This window comes from Hemitrygon akajei, chromosome 2 (genome assembly GCF_048418815.1).
Source record: "Hemitrygon akajei chromosome 2, sHemAka1.3, whole genome shotgun sequence".
In the NCBI taxonomy this organism is placed as follows: Eukaryota; Metazoa; Chordata; class Chondrichthyes; order Myliobatiformes; family Dasyatidae; genus Hemitrygon; species Hemitrygon akajei.
Window position 1 is genome coordinate 211,465,132 of NC_133125.1, and position 13,395 is coordinate 211,478,526.

General features: G+C 42.9%; 1 protein-coding gene across 7 annotated transcripts in view; it reads left to right on the forward strand.

Annotated features, from left to right (window-relative positions):
• Positions 1-13,395, forward strand: part of LOC140720334 (butyrophilin subfamily 1 member A1-like) — a 46,266-nt gene that overhangs the window by 10,268 nt on the left and 22,603 nt on the right. For 4 of the 7 annotated variants that reach the window (XM_073035204.1, XM_073035206.1, XM_073035198.1 and 1 more), the window contains exons 3-4: positions 7,817-8,164; positions 9,520-9,804. In XM_073035204.1, coding sequence (XP_072891305.1) covers positions 7,817-8,164; positions 9,520-9,804 — 633 coding nt within the window. Of the gene's footprint in view, positions 1-7,040; positions 7,134-7,277; positions 7,525-7,816; positions 8,165-9,519; positions 9,805-13,395 lie in introns of those variants that run through there. The other 3 variants (XM_073035227.1, XM_073035222.1, XM_073035234.1) reach the window with 3 other exon arrangements.

A 13,395-nucleotide genomic window follows, 5' to 3' on the forward strand; every position in this document is an offset into this window, starting at 1 on the left:
CAATGATCCAAAAGTCTAAAACCCTGCCTCCTGTACCAACTCCTCAGCCACGCATTCAACTGCCATCTCCTCCAATTCTTACCATCACTTTCACGTAGTACTGGCAGCAATCCTGAGAACGCCACCCTTGAGGTCCTGTTCTTCAGCCTTCTGCCTAGTTCCCGAAACTCACACTTCAGGACCTCATCCCTCTTCCTGCCTATGTCATTGGTCCCAACATGTATCACGACTTCTGGTTGCTTTCTCTCTCGTACCAGGATGTCGTGCACCCGGTCAGAGACATCCCAGACTCTGGCACCCGGAAGGCAACAAGCCTTGCATGTGTCCTTCTCACGTCCACAAAATCTCCTGTCTGCTCCCCTGACTATAGACTCCCCAATGACAACAGCTCTCCTCTTCTCCATCCCACCCTTCTGCACCACAGGGTCAGACTCAGTGCCAGAGGCCCTGCCACTGTGGCTCACACCTGGTGGGTCATCCCCGCCAACTGTATCCAGGACGGTAAACTTATTATTCAGGGGAATTGCTACAGGGGTGCTCTGCACTACCTGTCTACTCACCTTCGCTTTTGCCCCTCTGACTGTCACCCAATGACCTGCTTCCGGCAGCCTAGGTGTGACTACATCCCTGTAGCTCTCATCTATGACTGCCTCATTCTCCCTTATGAGTCGAAGGTCATCCAGCTGCTGCTCCAGATTCCTCACTCAGTCTTCCAGATCGCCCAGCCGCAAGCACTTCTGGCAGATGTGACTCTGCTGAGCTATTCAAATCTGGATTGCACAGTCCCACTGTCAAAACTTCCAGAATCTCTCAAGTCAAAGCCTCAGAGCTCCAGTCCTTCACTGACCCACTCACTCACTGGCTGCTTTCCACTGAGAAGCAGGACCTCAAAGGTAGTAACCTCGTGATTTCTGACTGTGCCATGAGACAGTGAGGATAGGAGTAGAATGAGGTGGCAGATAAATGCGTGGGACTTGTGCAGAAGGGATGGGTTGCACTTGAATCCGAGGGGAACCAATATTCTTGCAAGCTGACTTATTACAGCTGTTGGGAGTGATTTAATCTTAATACGGCAGGGGAATGGGAACTAGTATGTTAGAGCAGAGGATGAGCTGGAAGATTTACTAGTAGATGATGGATATAAGGAAGGACAAGCCAATGAGAGGGTACAAATGCAGAGCAAAGAGGTAAGTTGTACCACAGAGGCAAAATTCAAAAGGGCAAAGAATAGAGGACATTAAAGTGCTGTATTTAAATGCACATAGCTTTTGGAATAAGGTGGACGAACACATGGCACAATGGTTGATATGATGTTATGGGCATCACTGAGTCGTGGCTGGAAGAGGACCATAGATGGGAGCTTAACATCAAAGCATATACTTTGTATGGAAGCAGCAGGCAGGAAGGCAAAGGCAGTGGTGTAGCTCTGTTGGTACATCATTAGAAAGGGGTGATATCGGGCCAGAGAATGTTGAATATTAGTGGTTGGGGTTAAGGAACTGCAAGGGTAAAAAAACTTTATGGAAATCATATATAGGTCTCCAAATAGTAGCCAAGATGTGGGGTTGAGATTGCAAAGGGAGCTGGAAAGGGTGTGTAATAAGAGTAATGTCACAATTGTAATGGGGGACTTCAATATGCAAGGGGATTGGGAAAATGAGGTTGGTGTTGGATCACAAGAAAGGGAATTTGTTGAATGCCAATGAGACGGCTTTTTGGAGCAGTTTATGCTCGAGCCTACTGGGGAAAGGCTATCTTCGACTGGGTGCTGTGTAATAACCCAGATGTTATTAGTCAGCTGCATGTAAAGGAAACTCAGGAGACAGTGATCATAATATAATTGAATTCATACTGCAATTTGACAGGGAGAACCACATCTCACATGTATTAATATCACAATAAAATACAGAGAATTACTGAGGCATGAGAGAGGAGATGGCCCAGGTGGATTGGCCAAGGATACTGATGGGGATGACAGCAGAGCAGAGGTGCCTGAAGTTTCTGGGAATGGTTGACAAGGCATGGGATAGATATGTCCCACAGAGGAAGAAATTCTCAAATGGCAGGGATAGGCAGCCGTGGCTGACAGGGGAAGTTAAGGACTGCATAAATGCCAAGGAAAGGGTGTACAAGGTAGCAAAAGTTGGATGATTGGGAAGCTTTTAAAATCCAACAAAAGGCAATTAAAAAAGCGGTAAGAAGGGGAAAAGATTAAATATGAGGGCAGACTAATGAGTAATATAAAGCAGGGTACTAAAAGTTGATTTTTTTCAGCTATATAAAGAGTAAAAGGGAGGTGAGAGTTGATATTGAACCACTGGAAAATGATGCTGGTGAGGTAGTAAAGGAGGACAAAGAAATGACAGATGAACTTAATGGGTACTTTGCATCTGTCTTCGCTGTGGAAGACACTAGGAGTGTGCCAGTGGTCCATGAGTGTCAGGGAGCAAGAGTGAGTGCCATTGCTATTATAAAGGTAAAAGTGCTGGGCAAACTCAATGGTCCTAAGGTTGATGAGACACCTGGTCCAGACGGACTACATCCCAGAGTCCAGAGGGAGGCTTGGAAGAGATAACAGATGCATTGGTCATGATCTTTCAAGAATCACTTGATTCTGGCATGGTCCCAGATGACTGGAAGATTGCAAATGTCACTTCACTCTTTCAGAAGGGAGGAAGGCAAAAGCAAGGAAATTACAGGCCAGTTAGCCTAAACTCAGTGGTTGGAAAAGTGTTGAAGGCCATTTTTAAAGATGAGGCTTTGGGGTATTTAAAGATTAATGATAATTATGTCGAAGGCTTCTGTGAAGGAAAGTCTTGCCTAACAAATCTATTTGAGTTCTTTGAGGAAGTAACAAGCAGGTGGACAAAGGAGAGGCAGTGGATGTCACTTACTTGGACTTTCACAAAGCTTTTGATAAGCTGCCACACATGAGGCTGCTTTAGATAAAATCCTGTGGCGTTACAGGAAAGATTCTGGCATAGACAGAGGAATGGCTGACAGGCAGGAGGCAGCGAGTGGAGTAAAAGGGGACTTTTCTTGTTGGCTGCCAGTGACTAGTGGTGTTAAAACATAGAAACATATATGCAGTGCCGAACATATACTTACTCTAGAAATTACTTAGGAATACCAATCTCTTTCTGTTTTTCTAAGCTCCACGTACCTATCCAGAAGCCTCTAAAAAGACCCTATTGTGTCCGCCAATAGGGTCTTTTAAGACCTACAGTGTTTCTCAGGGGTCAGAATTGGGAACCGCCGCTTTTCACATTGTTTGTCAATGGTTTGCATAATGCAGTTGATGGATTTGTGGCAAAGTTTGCAGACGATGATATGAAAATAGGTGCAGGGGTAGGTAGTGCTGAGGAAACAATGCGATTGCAGCAAGACTTCAACAAATTGGAAGAATGGGCAAAAAGTGTGGCAGATGTTGGGAAATGTATAGTGATGCGTTTTATTAAAAGGAGCAATAGTTTCTGAATGGGAGAAGGTTCAAACATCAGAGGTGCAGAGGGACTGAGGAGTCCTCATGCACATAAATAAAGATATGGAACGGTTTAGAGTATCCTTGTGAATATTTTATTGTGAATAAAGTGCATTTTGATAAAATAATTAAACTTGTCGGCAGTGTCCAGTATAGGGGTGAACTGGCCTTCCAGTGGAGCCAAGACAGATATGGGGGGGCATGCGGGGAGAAGTCAGAACGCTTTTTCACAGGAAGGGTGGAGAAATTAGGACGACCAAGAATTAATTTTTTTCCACACTGATGGATAATGTCCAGTCCTGTACTTTGTCCTGCAGACACCTGTCAGTCATCGTCACCTCTCCTCGCAACACAATATTCACTCTACATCTCCAAATTGCATGGAATTACATTCTAGTCTGACTCACATTAGCATTCAATCAAAATAAATAAATAAACAAACAAATAAGTAAACATAGAAAACCTACAGCACAACACAGGCCCTTCGGCCCTTAATGCTGTGCCGAACATGTAATTACTTTAGAAATTACCGAGGGTTACATATAACCCTCTATTTTTCTAAGCCCCATGTATCTATTCAGGAGCCTCTTAAAAGATGCTATCGTATCCACCCCCACCATTGTCGAAGGCAGCCTATTCCACTCACCACCCTCTATGTAAAAAAACTTACCCCTGACATCTCCTCTGCATCTACTTCCAAGCACCTTAAAACTGTGCCCTCTCATGTTAACCATCTCAGCCTTGGGAAGAAGCCTCCGACTATCCACATGATCAATGCCTCTCATAAATTTATACACCTCTATAAGGTCACCACTCATCCTCAGTCGCCCCAAGGAGAAAGACTGAGTTCACTCAACCTGTTTTCATAAGGCATGCTCCCCAATCCAGGCAACATCCTTGTAAATCCACTGTGCACCCTTTCTATATTTTCCACATCCTTCCTGTAGTGAGGTGACCAGAACTGAGCACAGTACTCCAGGTGGGGTCTGACCAGGGTCCTATACAGCTGCAACATTACCTTTCAGCTCTTAAACTCAATCCTATGATAGATAAAGGCCAATGCACCGTATGCTTTCTTAACCACAAAGTCAACCTGCGCAGCAGATTTGAGTGTCCTTTGGACTCGGACCCCAAGATCCCTGTGATTCTCCACACTGCCAAGAGTCTTACAATTAATACTATATTCTGCCTTCATATTTGACCTACCAAAATGAACCGCCTCACACTTATCTGAATTGAACTCCATCTGCCACTTCTCAGCCCAGTTTTGTATCCTATCAATGTCCTGCCACAATCTCTGACAGCCCTCCACACTATCCACAACACCCCCAACCATTGTGTCATCAGCAAATTTACTAACCCATCCTTCCTCTTACTCATCCAGGTCATTTATAAAAATCATGAAGAGTAAGGGTCCTAGAACAGATCCCTGAGGCACACCACTGGCGACCGAACTCCATGCGGAATATGACCCATCTACAACCACTTTTCGCCTTCTGTGGGCAAGCCAGTTCTGGATCCACAAAACAATGTCCCCTTGGATCCCATGCATCCTTACTTTCTCAATAAGCCTTGCATGGGGTACCTTATCAAATGCCTTGCTGAAATCCATATGCACTACATCTACTGCTCTTCCTTCATCAATGTGTTTCGTCACATCCTCAAAAAATTCAATCAGGCTCATAAGGCACGACCTGCTTTTGACAAAGCCATGCTGACTATTCCTAATCATATTGTGCCTCACCAAATGTTCATAAATCCTGCCTTTCAGGATCTTCTCCATCAACTTACCAACCACTGAAGTAAGACGCACTGGTCTATAATTTCCTGGGCTATCCCTCCTCCCTTTCTTGAATAAGGGAACAACATCAGTAACTCTCTAATCCTCCAGAACCCCTCCCATCCTCATTGATGATGCAAAGACCATTGCCAGAGTCTCAGCAATCTCCTCCCTCACCTCCCAGAGCTGCCTGGGGTATATCTCATCCGGTCCCGGAGACTTATCCAACCTGATGCTTTCCAAAAGTTCCAGCACATCCTCTTCCTTAATATCTACATGTTCAAGCATTTCAGTCTGCTGTAAGTCATTTCCCTATGATTGCAAAGATCCTTTTCCATAGTGAATACTGAATCAAAGTATTCATTAAGTACCTCTGTTATCTCTTCCGGTTCCTTACACTCTTTTCTACTGTCACACTTTATTGGTTCTATTCTCTCATGTCTTATCCTCTTGCTCTTCACATACTTGTAGAATGTCTTGGTGTTTTCCATAGTCCTGTCCACCGAGGCCTTACCATGGCCCCTTCTGGCTCTCCTAATTTAATTCTTAAGCTCCTTCCTGCTAACCTTATAATCTTCTAGATCTCTATCATTACCTAGTTTTTTGAACCTTTCGTAAGCTCTTCTTTTCTTCTTGACTAGATTTACAACAGCCTTTGTACACCACGGTTACCATCCTTTCCCTGTCTCATTGGAACGTTCCTATGCAGAACTCCTCGCAAATATCCCCTGAGCATTTGCCACATTTCTTCCATACATTTCCCCGAGAACATCTGTTTCCAATTTATGCTTCTAAATCCCTGCCTGATAGCCTCATATTACCCCTTACTCCAATAAACGCTTGGTTCTTGCAAGATTATTACTAATCTCTTCAGCCACCACTTTCAGAACCATCTGACCAGATGACTTGTCTACCTCCAGACCTTAAAGTTTCCTGAGAATCTTCTCTAGTTCTGGTAACTTAATACACTTCATCACCCCACCACCTGGAACTTCCACCAAACTGCTAGTGTCTTCCACAGTGAAGACTGACTCAAATTATTTATTCAGTTTGTCCACCATTTTATTGTACCCAATTACTCCCTCCCCAGCATTGTTTTCCTGTATTCCAGTATCTGCTCTCCCCTCTCTTTTATACTTTATGTATCTAAAGAAACTCAAAGTATTATAGGACTCACATGATAAACAGAGGGCTGTGGGTAACCCTAGGTAATTTCTAAGGTAAGGACATGTTCGGCACAGCTTTGTGGGCCGAAGGGCCTGTATTGTGCTGTAGTTTTTCTGTGTTTCTATAAATGCAGAATTTTTTTTTGTCTGGGGTGTCCAAAACCACGGGTCACAATAAAGAAAAGTTAATTCTTGGCAAAGGCAAAAAGAATTATTTTCCTCTCACAGGCAGGGTGGTGATAGTTTTGAAATATGCACCCAAGAGGGTTCTGGTAGAATATTTAAGCCATAGGTTCAGCCATGACCTTATAGAATGATAGAGCAGATATGAGGGGCCAAATGGCCTACTACAACCACTTCTTACATTGTTATGTGTGTAACACACACAAAATGCTGGAGGAACTCAGCAGGCCAGGGTCTCGGTCCAAAACGGCAACTGTACACTTTTCAGTCGATGGTACCTGGCCTGCTGAGTTCCTCCAGCATTTTGTATGTGTTGCTTGGATTTCCAGCATCTGCAGATTTTATCTTGTTTGTTTTTACATGGGTACTGCAATTTGTCTTACTGTTCCCATTCCGACATGCCTGTCCGTGGCTTCCTCTACTGTCACAGTGAGGCCACTCGCAGGTTGGATTAGCAACACCTCATATTCCATCTGGGTAGCCTCCAGCCCGATGGTATGAACATTGATTTCTCCAGTGACGGGTAAGTTCTCCCCACTCCACTTTCTCCTTTTCCCATTCCCCATTCTGACTCCCTTCATTCCCCTTCTTCTTACATGCTCATAACCCTCTATCCATTGCTCTTTCTCCTGTCCTTTCTCCTATGGTCCACTATCCTCTCCTCCAAGATTCATCCTTCTTCAGCCTTTATCTCTTACATGAATCTTCTCCCAGTATCTTGCTTCATCCCCTCTCACCCGGCCACCTAATCTCACCCATCATCTGCTCGCCAGTGCCCTTTCCCCTCACCCCACCTTCTCATTCTGGCTTTTTCACCCTTCCTTTCCATTCCTGATGAAATGTCTCAGCATAAGATGTTAACTGCTTATTCCCCTCCATAGATGCTGCCTGACCTGCTGAGTTCCTCCAAAATGGTATGCATGTTGCTAATGATTTCGAATATCTGCAGAACCTCATGTTTATGTTTGCTTTCCTCTTTTGTCTCTCAGATTGATAGAGAAATATTTACCAGACAAACTTGTAGAATCTTTCAGGTTAATTTTGATGCATTTAAAGTAGAAATATTTACCAGCTTGAGCCCATAATCATTTTGAGCAAAGGTATATTTTAGTTTTCCCCCAAATTAAAGATAATTATAATTAATTAATAATATATTATTGAGTGTAAGATATTTGCTGAAATTGGTCTTTCTTTTATATGTAACAGGTAAATTCCAAGTTATTGGCCCAGAGCGTCCTGTCATAGCCATCGTGGGTGAAGATGTGAGGATGGACTGTAAAGTTGTGCCAACGGAATCGAGTCACAGCATGGCACTCCAGTGGCTTAAAACAGACCTCCACTCGGCAGTTCACGAGTTCCGAGACGGAAGAGATGCAACTGCTAATCAAGATCCTGCTTACAGAGGAAGGACTGAGCTGTTCAAAGACCAAATAGATAAAGGAAATGTGTCCCTTCGAATAAAGAACATCCGAGTAGCCGATGAAGGGACATACATCTGCTCAGTTGATAATGGAATTGATTTTGAAGAAACATCTATTGTCTTGCAAGTTGCAGGTTAGTGGGCATGTCTAAAAAGTGAAAACTCACCCGTACAGATGCAATGAAAAACTTACTTGCATCACAACATCACAGAGACACAGCATCACGTAAGCAGCGTTTGTCAGTAACACACCAGTTGGACAAAAATTATCCAAAACTTTTACAAGAAGAATACAGTTAGATCAAAATAAATCTCCATTTTACTGTATGGTGATCAACGTGTTCACAGTATTGCAAAACTGTGGGATTTGGGTTGTACCTGTAGGTTGGTGAGAGCAGCGTGGTAGCATAGTGGTTAGTGTAACGCTATGATCAGATCCTGGTTCAAAGGTTCAATTTCCGTTGCTGTCTGAAATGAGTTTATACATTCTCTCTGTGACCGTGTGGGATTGCACCCACATTCCAAAGGAGCGCAGATTAGTGTTAGTGAATTGTGGGCAAACTATGTGCCACAACAGTACACTCACTCTGTGAGTCATAGTAGTAGCTACATGCCTGTCTGATAGTCTCTTAAGTGACCCAAACATATCTGTCTCAACCCCCATCCTGGCAGAGCATTCTACACATCCACTACTCTCTTAAAAAAAACAACTACCCCTGAGGACATCTCCCCTATACTTTTCTGTTACTTAAAGTTAGGCCCTCTTATATCAGCCAACTTAATATTCATTCAGAAACATTTAAGAGGTTTGAAAGTTGGCAAAGCTGGGAGATTTTATTGGTAGTTCTGCATCAAGTTCACCCTAATACGTTGTTGAAGGTACATGCACGACACAGAAAATCACTACTGAGCTCCACAGACCGTTTCAAAGTTCAAAGTAAATTTATTACCTAACTACATATATGCTATCCTGAGATTCACCTTCTTGCGGAGATTCACAATAAGTAGAAAGAGACCTGCACACAACCGAGACAGACAATCAATGTGCAAAAGACAACACAATACACAAATAATAAAATAAGTAAAAACAAACAAAATAATAATAAATAAATATGTAAGCAATAAATGAGATGAAGAGTCCTTGAAAGTGAATTCATCGGTTGTGGGAGCAGTTCAGTATTGGGGTGAGTGAAGTTAGCCCTTCTGTTTCAAGAGCCTACTGTTTGAGGGGTAATTAATGTTCCTGAACTTGGTGGTGTAGATCCTGAGGCTCCTGGCCTCCTTCCTGATGGCAGCAATGAGAAGAGACAGACAGAAAGAACAATTGTTTTGGGTTCAAACTTGGCAAACTGGGGCAGTGAGAAAGCACAGCAGAGAGTGCAAAGAGTGGATCTGAACTGACAACCTTGTGCTGAACGTTACTCATGTTTTACACAAAGAGCAGTTCATCACAAATATTATTTCTAAATTTGTTTGTTGATTCATGCAGCTTTGGGATACGAGCACTGGATCAACATTGGAGGATACAGAAAAAATGAAATTCAACTTGTCTGTGAATCTAATGGATGGTATCCTAAACCACTGATACAATGGATTAGTGGTGATAAAAAGAATTTGACTTCAAAGTCTGAAATAAATTACAACCAGGATTCCAAAGGCCTGATAAATGCCAAGAGCAAGATTTTTGTATCAAAAGATGCAACCAACAGGTCCAGGTGTATCTTAGAGAATCAAGTACTGAAGAAAGGACAAGAAGCAACTATCGAGATAGCAGGTTTGTAAACTACCTAATGTAGTTAATCACAATTGATTTGCATAGTTAATAAATTGAACGACGAGAGACAACAAAGTAACTACACTGCCAAGATAATCTCACTCTACAAACAATCCTGTCTGCCCTTGATGGTTTTGTCTCATGCCTAATGAGGATAGGTTGAGTGAAATAGGGCTTTCCTGTTTGGAGTGAAGAAGGATAAGAGGTGACTTGATAGAGGGCCGAAGGGCTTGTACCATGATGTAATGTTCCATGTTCTGTTTTCCACAGGAAGGCTCTATAAGTAGGTTGGTCCTGGATATCAGCTCAGAGCTGAAATGTGGTGTGGTGGGATTTCTTGATTTGGATCCCCCCAGATTATTGAAGAGGGATTGTTCACACATGGACAGTGGCCAGTTGTGTCATTTATAATGTTTCCTCTGTCCATTCCAGACTGACCAGGAATAATCCTGGGGTGATGAGTCCTTGAAGCAATTGTATGAATATTTTTAACAAGCTGTTCCCCATTTGGAGCAATGAACACGGAACATGCAACGTAGAGCAGTACAGCACAGTAAGGCCCTTCAGCCCACATTGGTGTGCTGACCATTTCACTCCGTGACTATTCTAACTCTTCCCTCCCATATATCCCTCGATTGTCATATTTCCCAGGAGAATCTAGGACACTGATCATCCCTTCTGTAAAGGAACTCTTTGTGATGTACTGAACTGATTATTTTGTGACTTCCAACACCATCATTTTATGTTTCTTTACAAACTACTCCTTTGTGTGATCATCATAAGTTCTTACTCCTTGGTCTAACTACACCACTGTGCAGCTGGGCATTGGTCTTCCAAACCAACGGACCTTGGATAGTCAGGATGCATAACAGCAACTCCCTCCCCATCATCCTCAAGAGGGGTAACCCTCAGCACTGTGCACTGAGCCCATCACTGTACTCTCTGCTCACACACAACTGCCCGACCAAACACCCGAACAATCACATTGAGCACCCACGAACCCACCCCTCCACGCCCCACTGCTTTATTATTTCCTGTCAGTCACCGTCTGTATGACACTCCTGTGGCTGGCATCACTTTATGGACATACAATCTGTCTTTGCAAATAAGCTATATTATAACCATATAACCATTGTTACGTATTCAGGCAACAATAAATATATGTGAGTTAGGCAAGGGTTCTTACAACAAATAACACATTTATTAAACACTGAAAACAAACCCCCCAAAAGTAAACAAACACTAATGTAACCGGAAAACACCTGCTGTGCGGCAGCTCAAACAGTTCTTAAAGCGATGTTGCAAAGACAGTTGTTTAAAGCGATATTGCCAAAAGTTCAAAATGCTCAGTCCATTTAAAAGGAGAGACTTTTTAAGGCGATTTAAATTCTCTTCCACGTCATTTTCCTTTGATCCCCGGCGTCGAACTCTTCCCACGTTGAATTTTTATGAAACGTAACGGCTTAAAGGCTCTGACCTTTCCTTCCACACTGTCCTCAATCTCCTGCTATCCTGCAGAGATTAACACGAGAACAGTCAACGAAATCCTTCCGAATGAGGATCACACAAGGTCGAACCCAATCCACCGTCGAAATTCGATTCTCTTCAATCTTTAACTCCCGAACATTTATCTTCACTCTCCACAGTAAAGAAACTGCTGGCAATGACCTTTTAAACTTTAGGCATTAGATAAAACTTCATTTTTCAACTAAACTACGTCATAACATTAAATCACGCAGTGGCATGAAGTCAACATGGCAAATCCAGCCACGAACTGCCCCTCCCCACAGGGTGGGGTCCTCCTCTTATACCCTGTAAAAAAATCCTGTCACATGATCTCTACAGGCGGGAAAATGACGTCACTCCACCATCACAAGACCATTACCTCAAGTCCAGTATAACTTCAACCCCAGTCACGTGACAAGGGTACCACTGTCACGTGTCACGAGTACGTAACACCATATAAAAATTACAGCATGGAAACAGGCCATCTCGGCCCTTCTAGTCCATGCCGAATGCTTACTCTCACCTAGTCCCACCTACCTGCACTAAGCCCATAACCCTCCATTCCATTCCTGTCCATATACCTATCCAATTTTTTTTTTGAATGACAAAATCGATCCTGCCTCTACCACTTCTACTGGAAGCTCGTTCCACACAGCTACCACTCTCAGAGTAAAGAAGTTCCCCCTTGTGTTACCCCTAAACTTCTGCCCCTTAACTCTCAAGTCATGTCTTCTTGTTTGAATCTCCCCTACTCTCAATGGAAAAAGCCTATCCACATCAACTCTATCTATCCCCCTCATAATTTTAAATACCTCTATCAAGTCCCACATCAACCTTCTGCGCTCCAATGAATAAAGACCTAACTTGTTCAATCTTTCTCTGTAATTTAGATGCTGAAACCCAGGTAACATTCTAGTAAATCTCCTCTGTACTCTCTCTATTTTGTTGAAATCTTTCCTATAATTTGGTGACCAGAACTGTACACAATACTCCAAATTTTGCCTCACCAATACCTTGTACAATTTTAACATTACATCCCAACTCCTATACTCAATGCTCTGATTTATAAAGGCCATCGTACCAAAAGCTTTCTTCACCACCCTATCCACATGAGATTCCACCTTCAGGGAACTATGCACTATTATTCCGAGATCAGTCTGCTCTACTGCATTCTTCAATGCCCTACCAATTATCATGTATGTCCTATTTGGATTATTCCTACCAAAATGTAGCACCTCACACTTATCAGCATTAAACTCCATCTGCCATTTTTCAGCCCACTCTTCTAACTGGCCTAAATCTCGCTGCAAGCTTTGAAAACCTACTTCATTATCCACAACGCCACCTACCTTAGTATCATCTGCTTACTTACTAATCCAAATTATCACCCCATCATCCAGATCATGAATGTATATGACAAACAACATTGGACCCAGTACAGATCCCTGAGGAACACCACTAGTCACCGGCCTCCAACCTGACAAACAGTTATCCACCACTACTCTCTGGCATCTCCCATCCAGCCACTGCTGAATCCGTTTCACTACTTCAATATTAGTACCTAACGATTGAACCTTCCTAACTAGCTTCCGTGTGGAAACTTGTCAAAGGTCTTACTGAAGTCCATATAGACAACATCCACTGCTTTACCCTCGTCAACTGCTTCAAAAAATTCAATAAGATTTGTCAAACATGACCTTCCATGCACAAATCCATGTTGACTGCTCCAAATCAGACCCTGTATGTATATATATTCATATTTATTGTGTTAAGGTGTTCTTTATATTTGGATTTTTCTTGTGCTGCATTGGATTCAGATTAACAATTGGTTCAATCTCCTTGTGTACTGGAAATGCCATTAAGCAATCTTGAATCCTGAATTTTGTGTGGAAACAGGCCCTTCTGCCCAACTGGTGCATGCCAACCAAGATATCTATCTATGCTGGTTCCATTTGCCCATGTTTGCAGTTTAAATCCACCCAGTCCATATCTAACTGTTATTCTGCATAGTTCCATCAACCTGCACCTAGACCATCGCCCTCCAAACCCTGTTCATCTGTGTATTTCTTAAAACTTCTCTCAAAT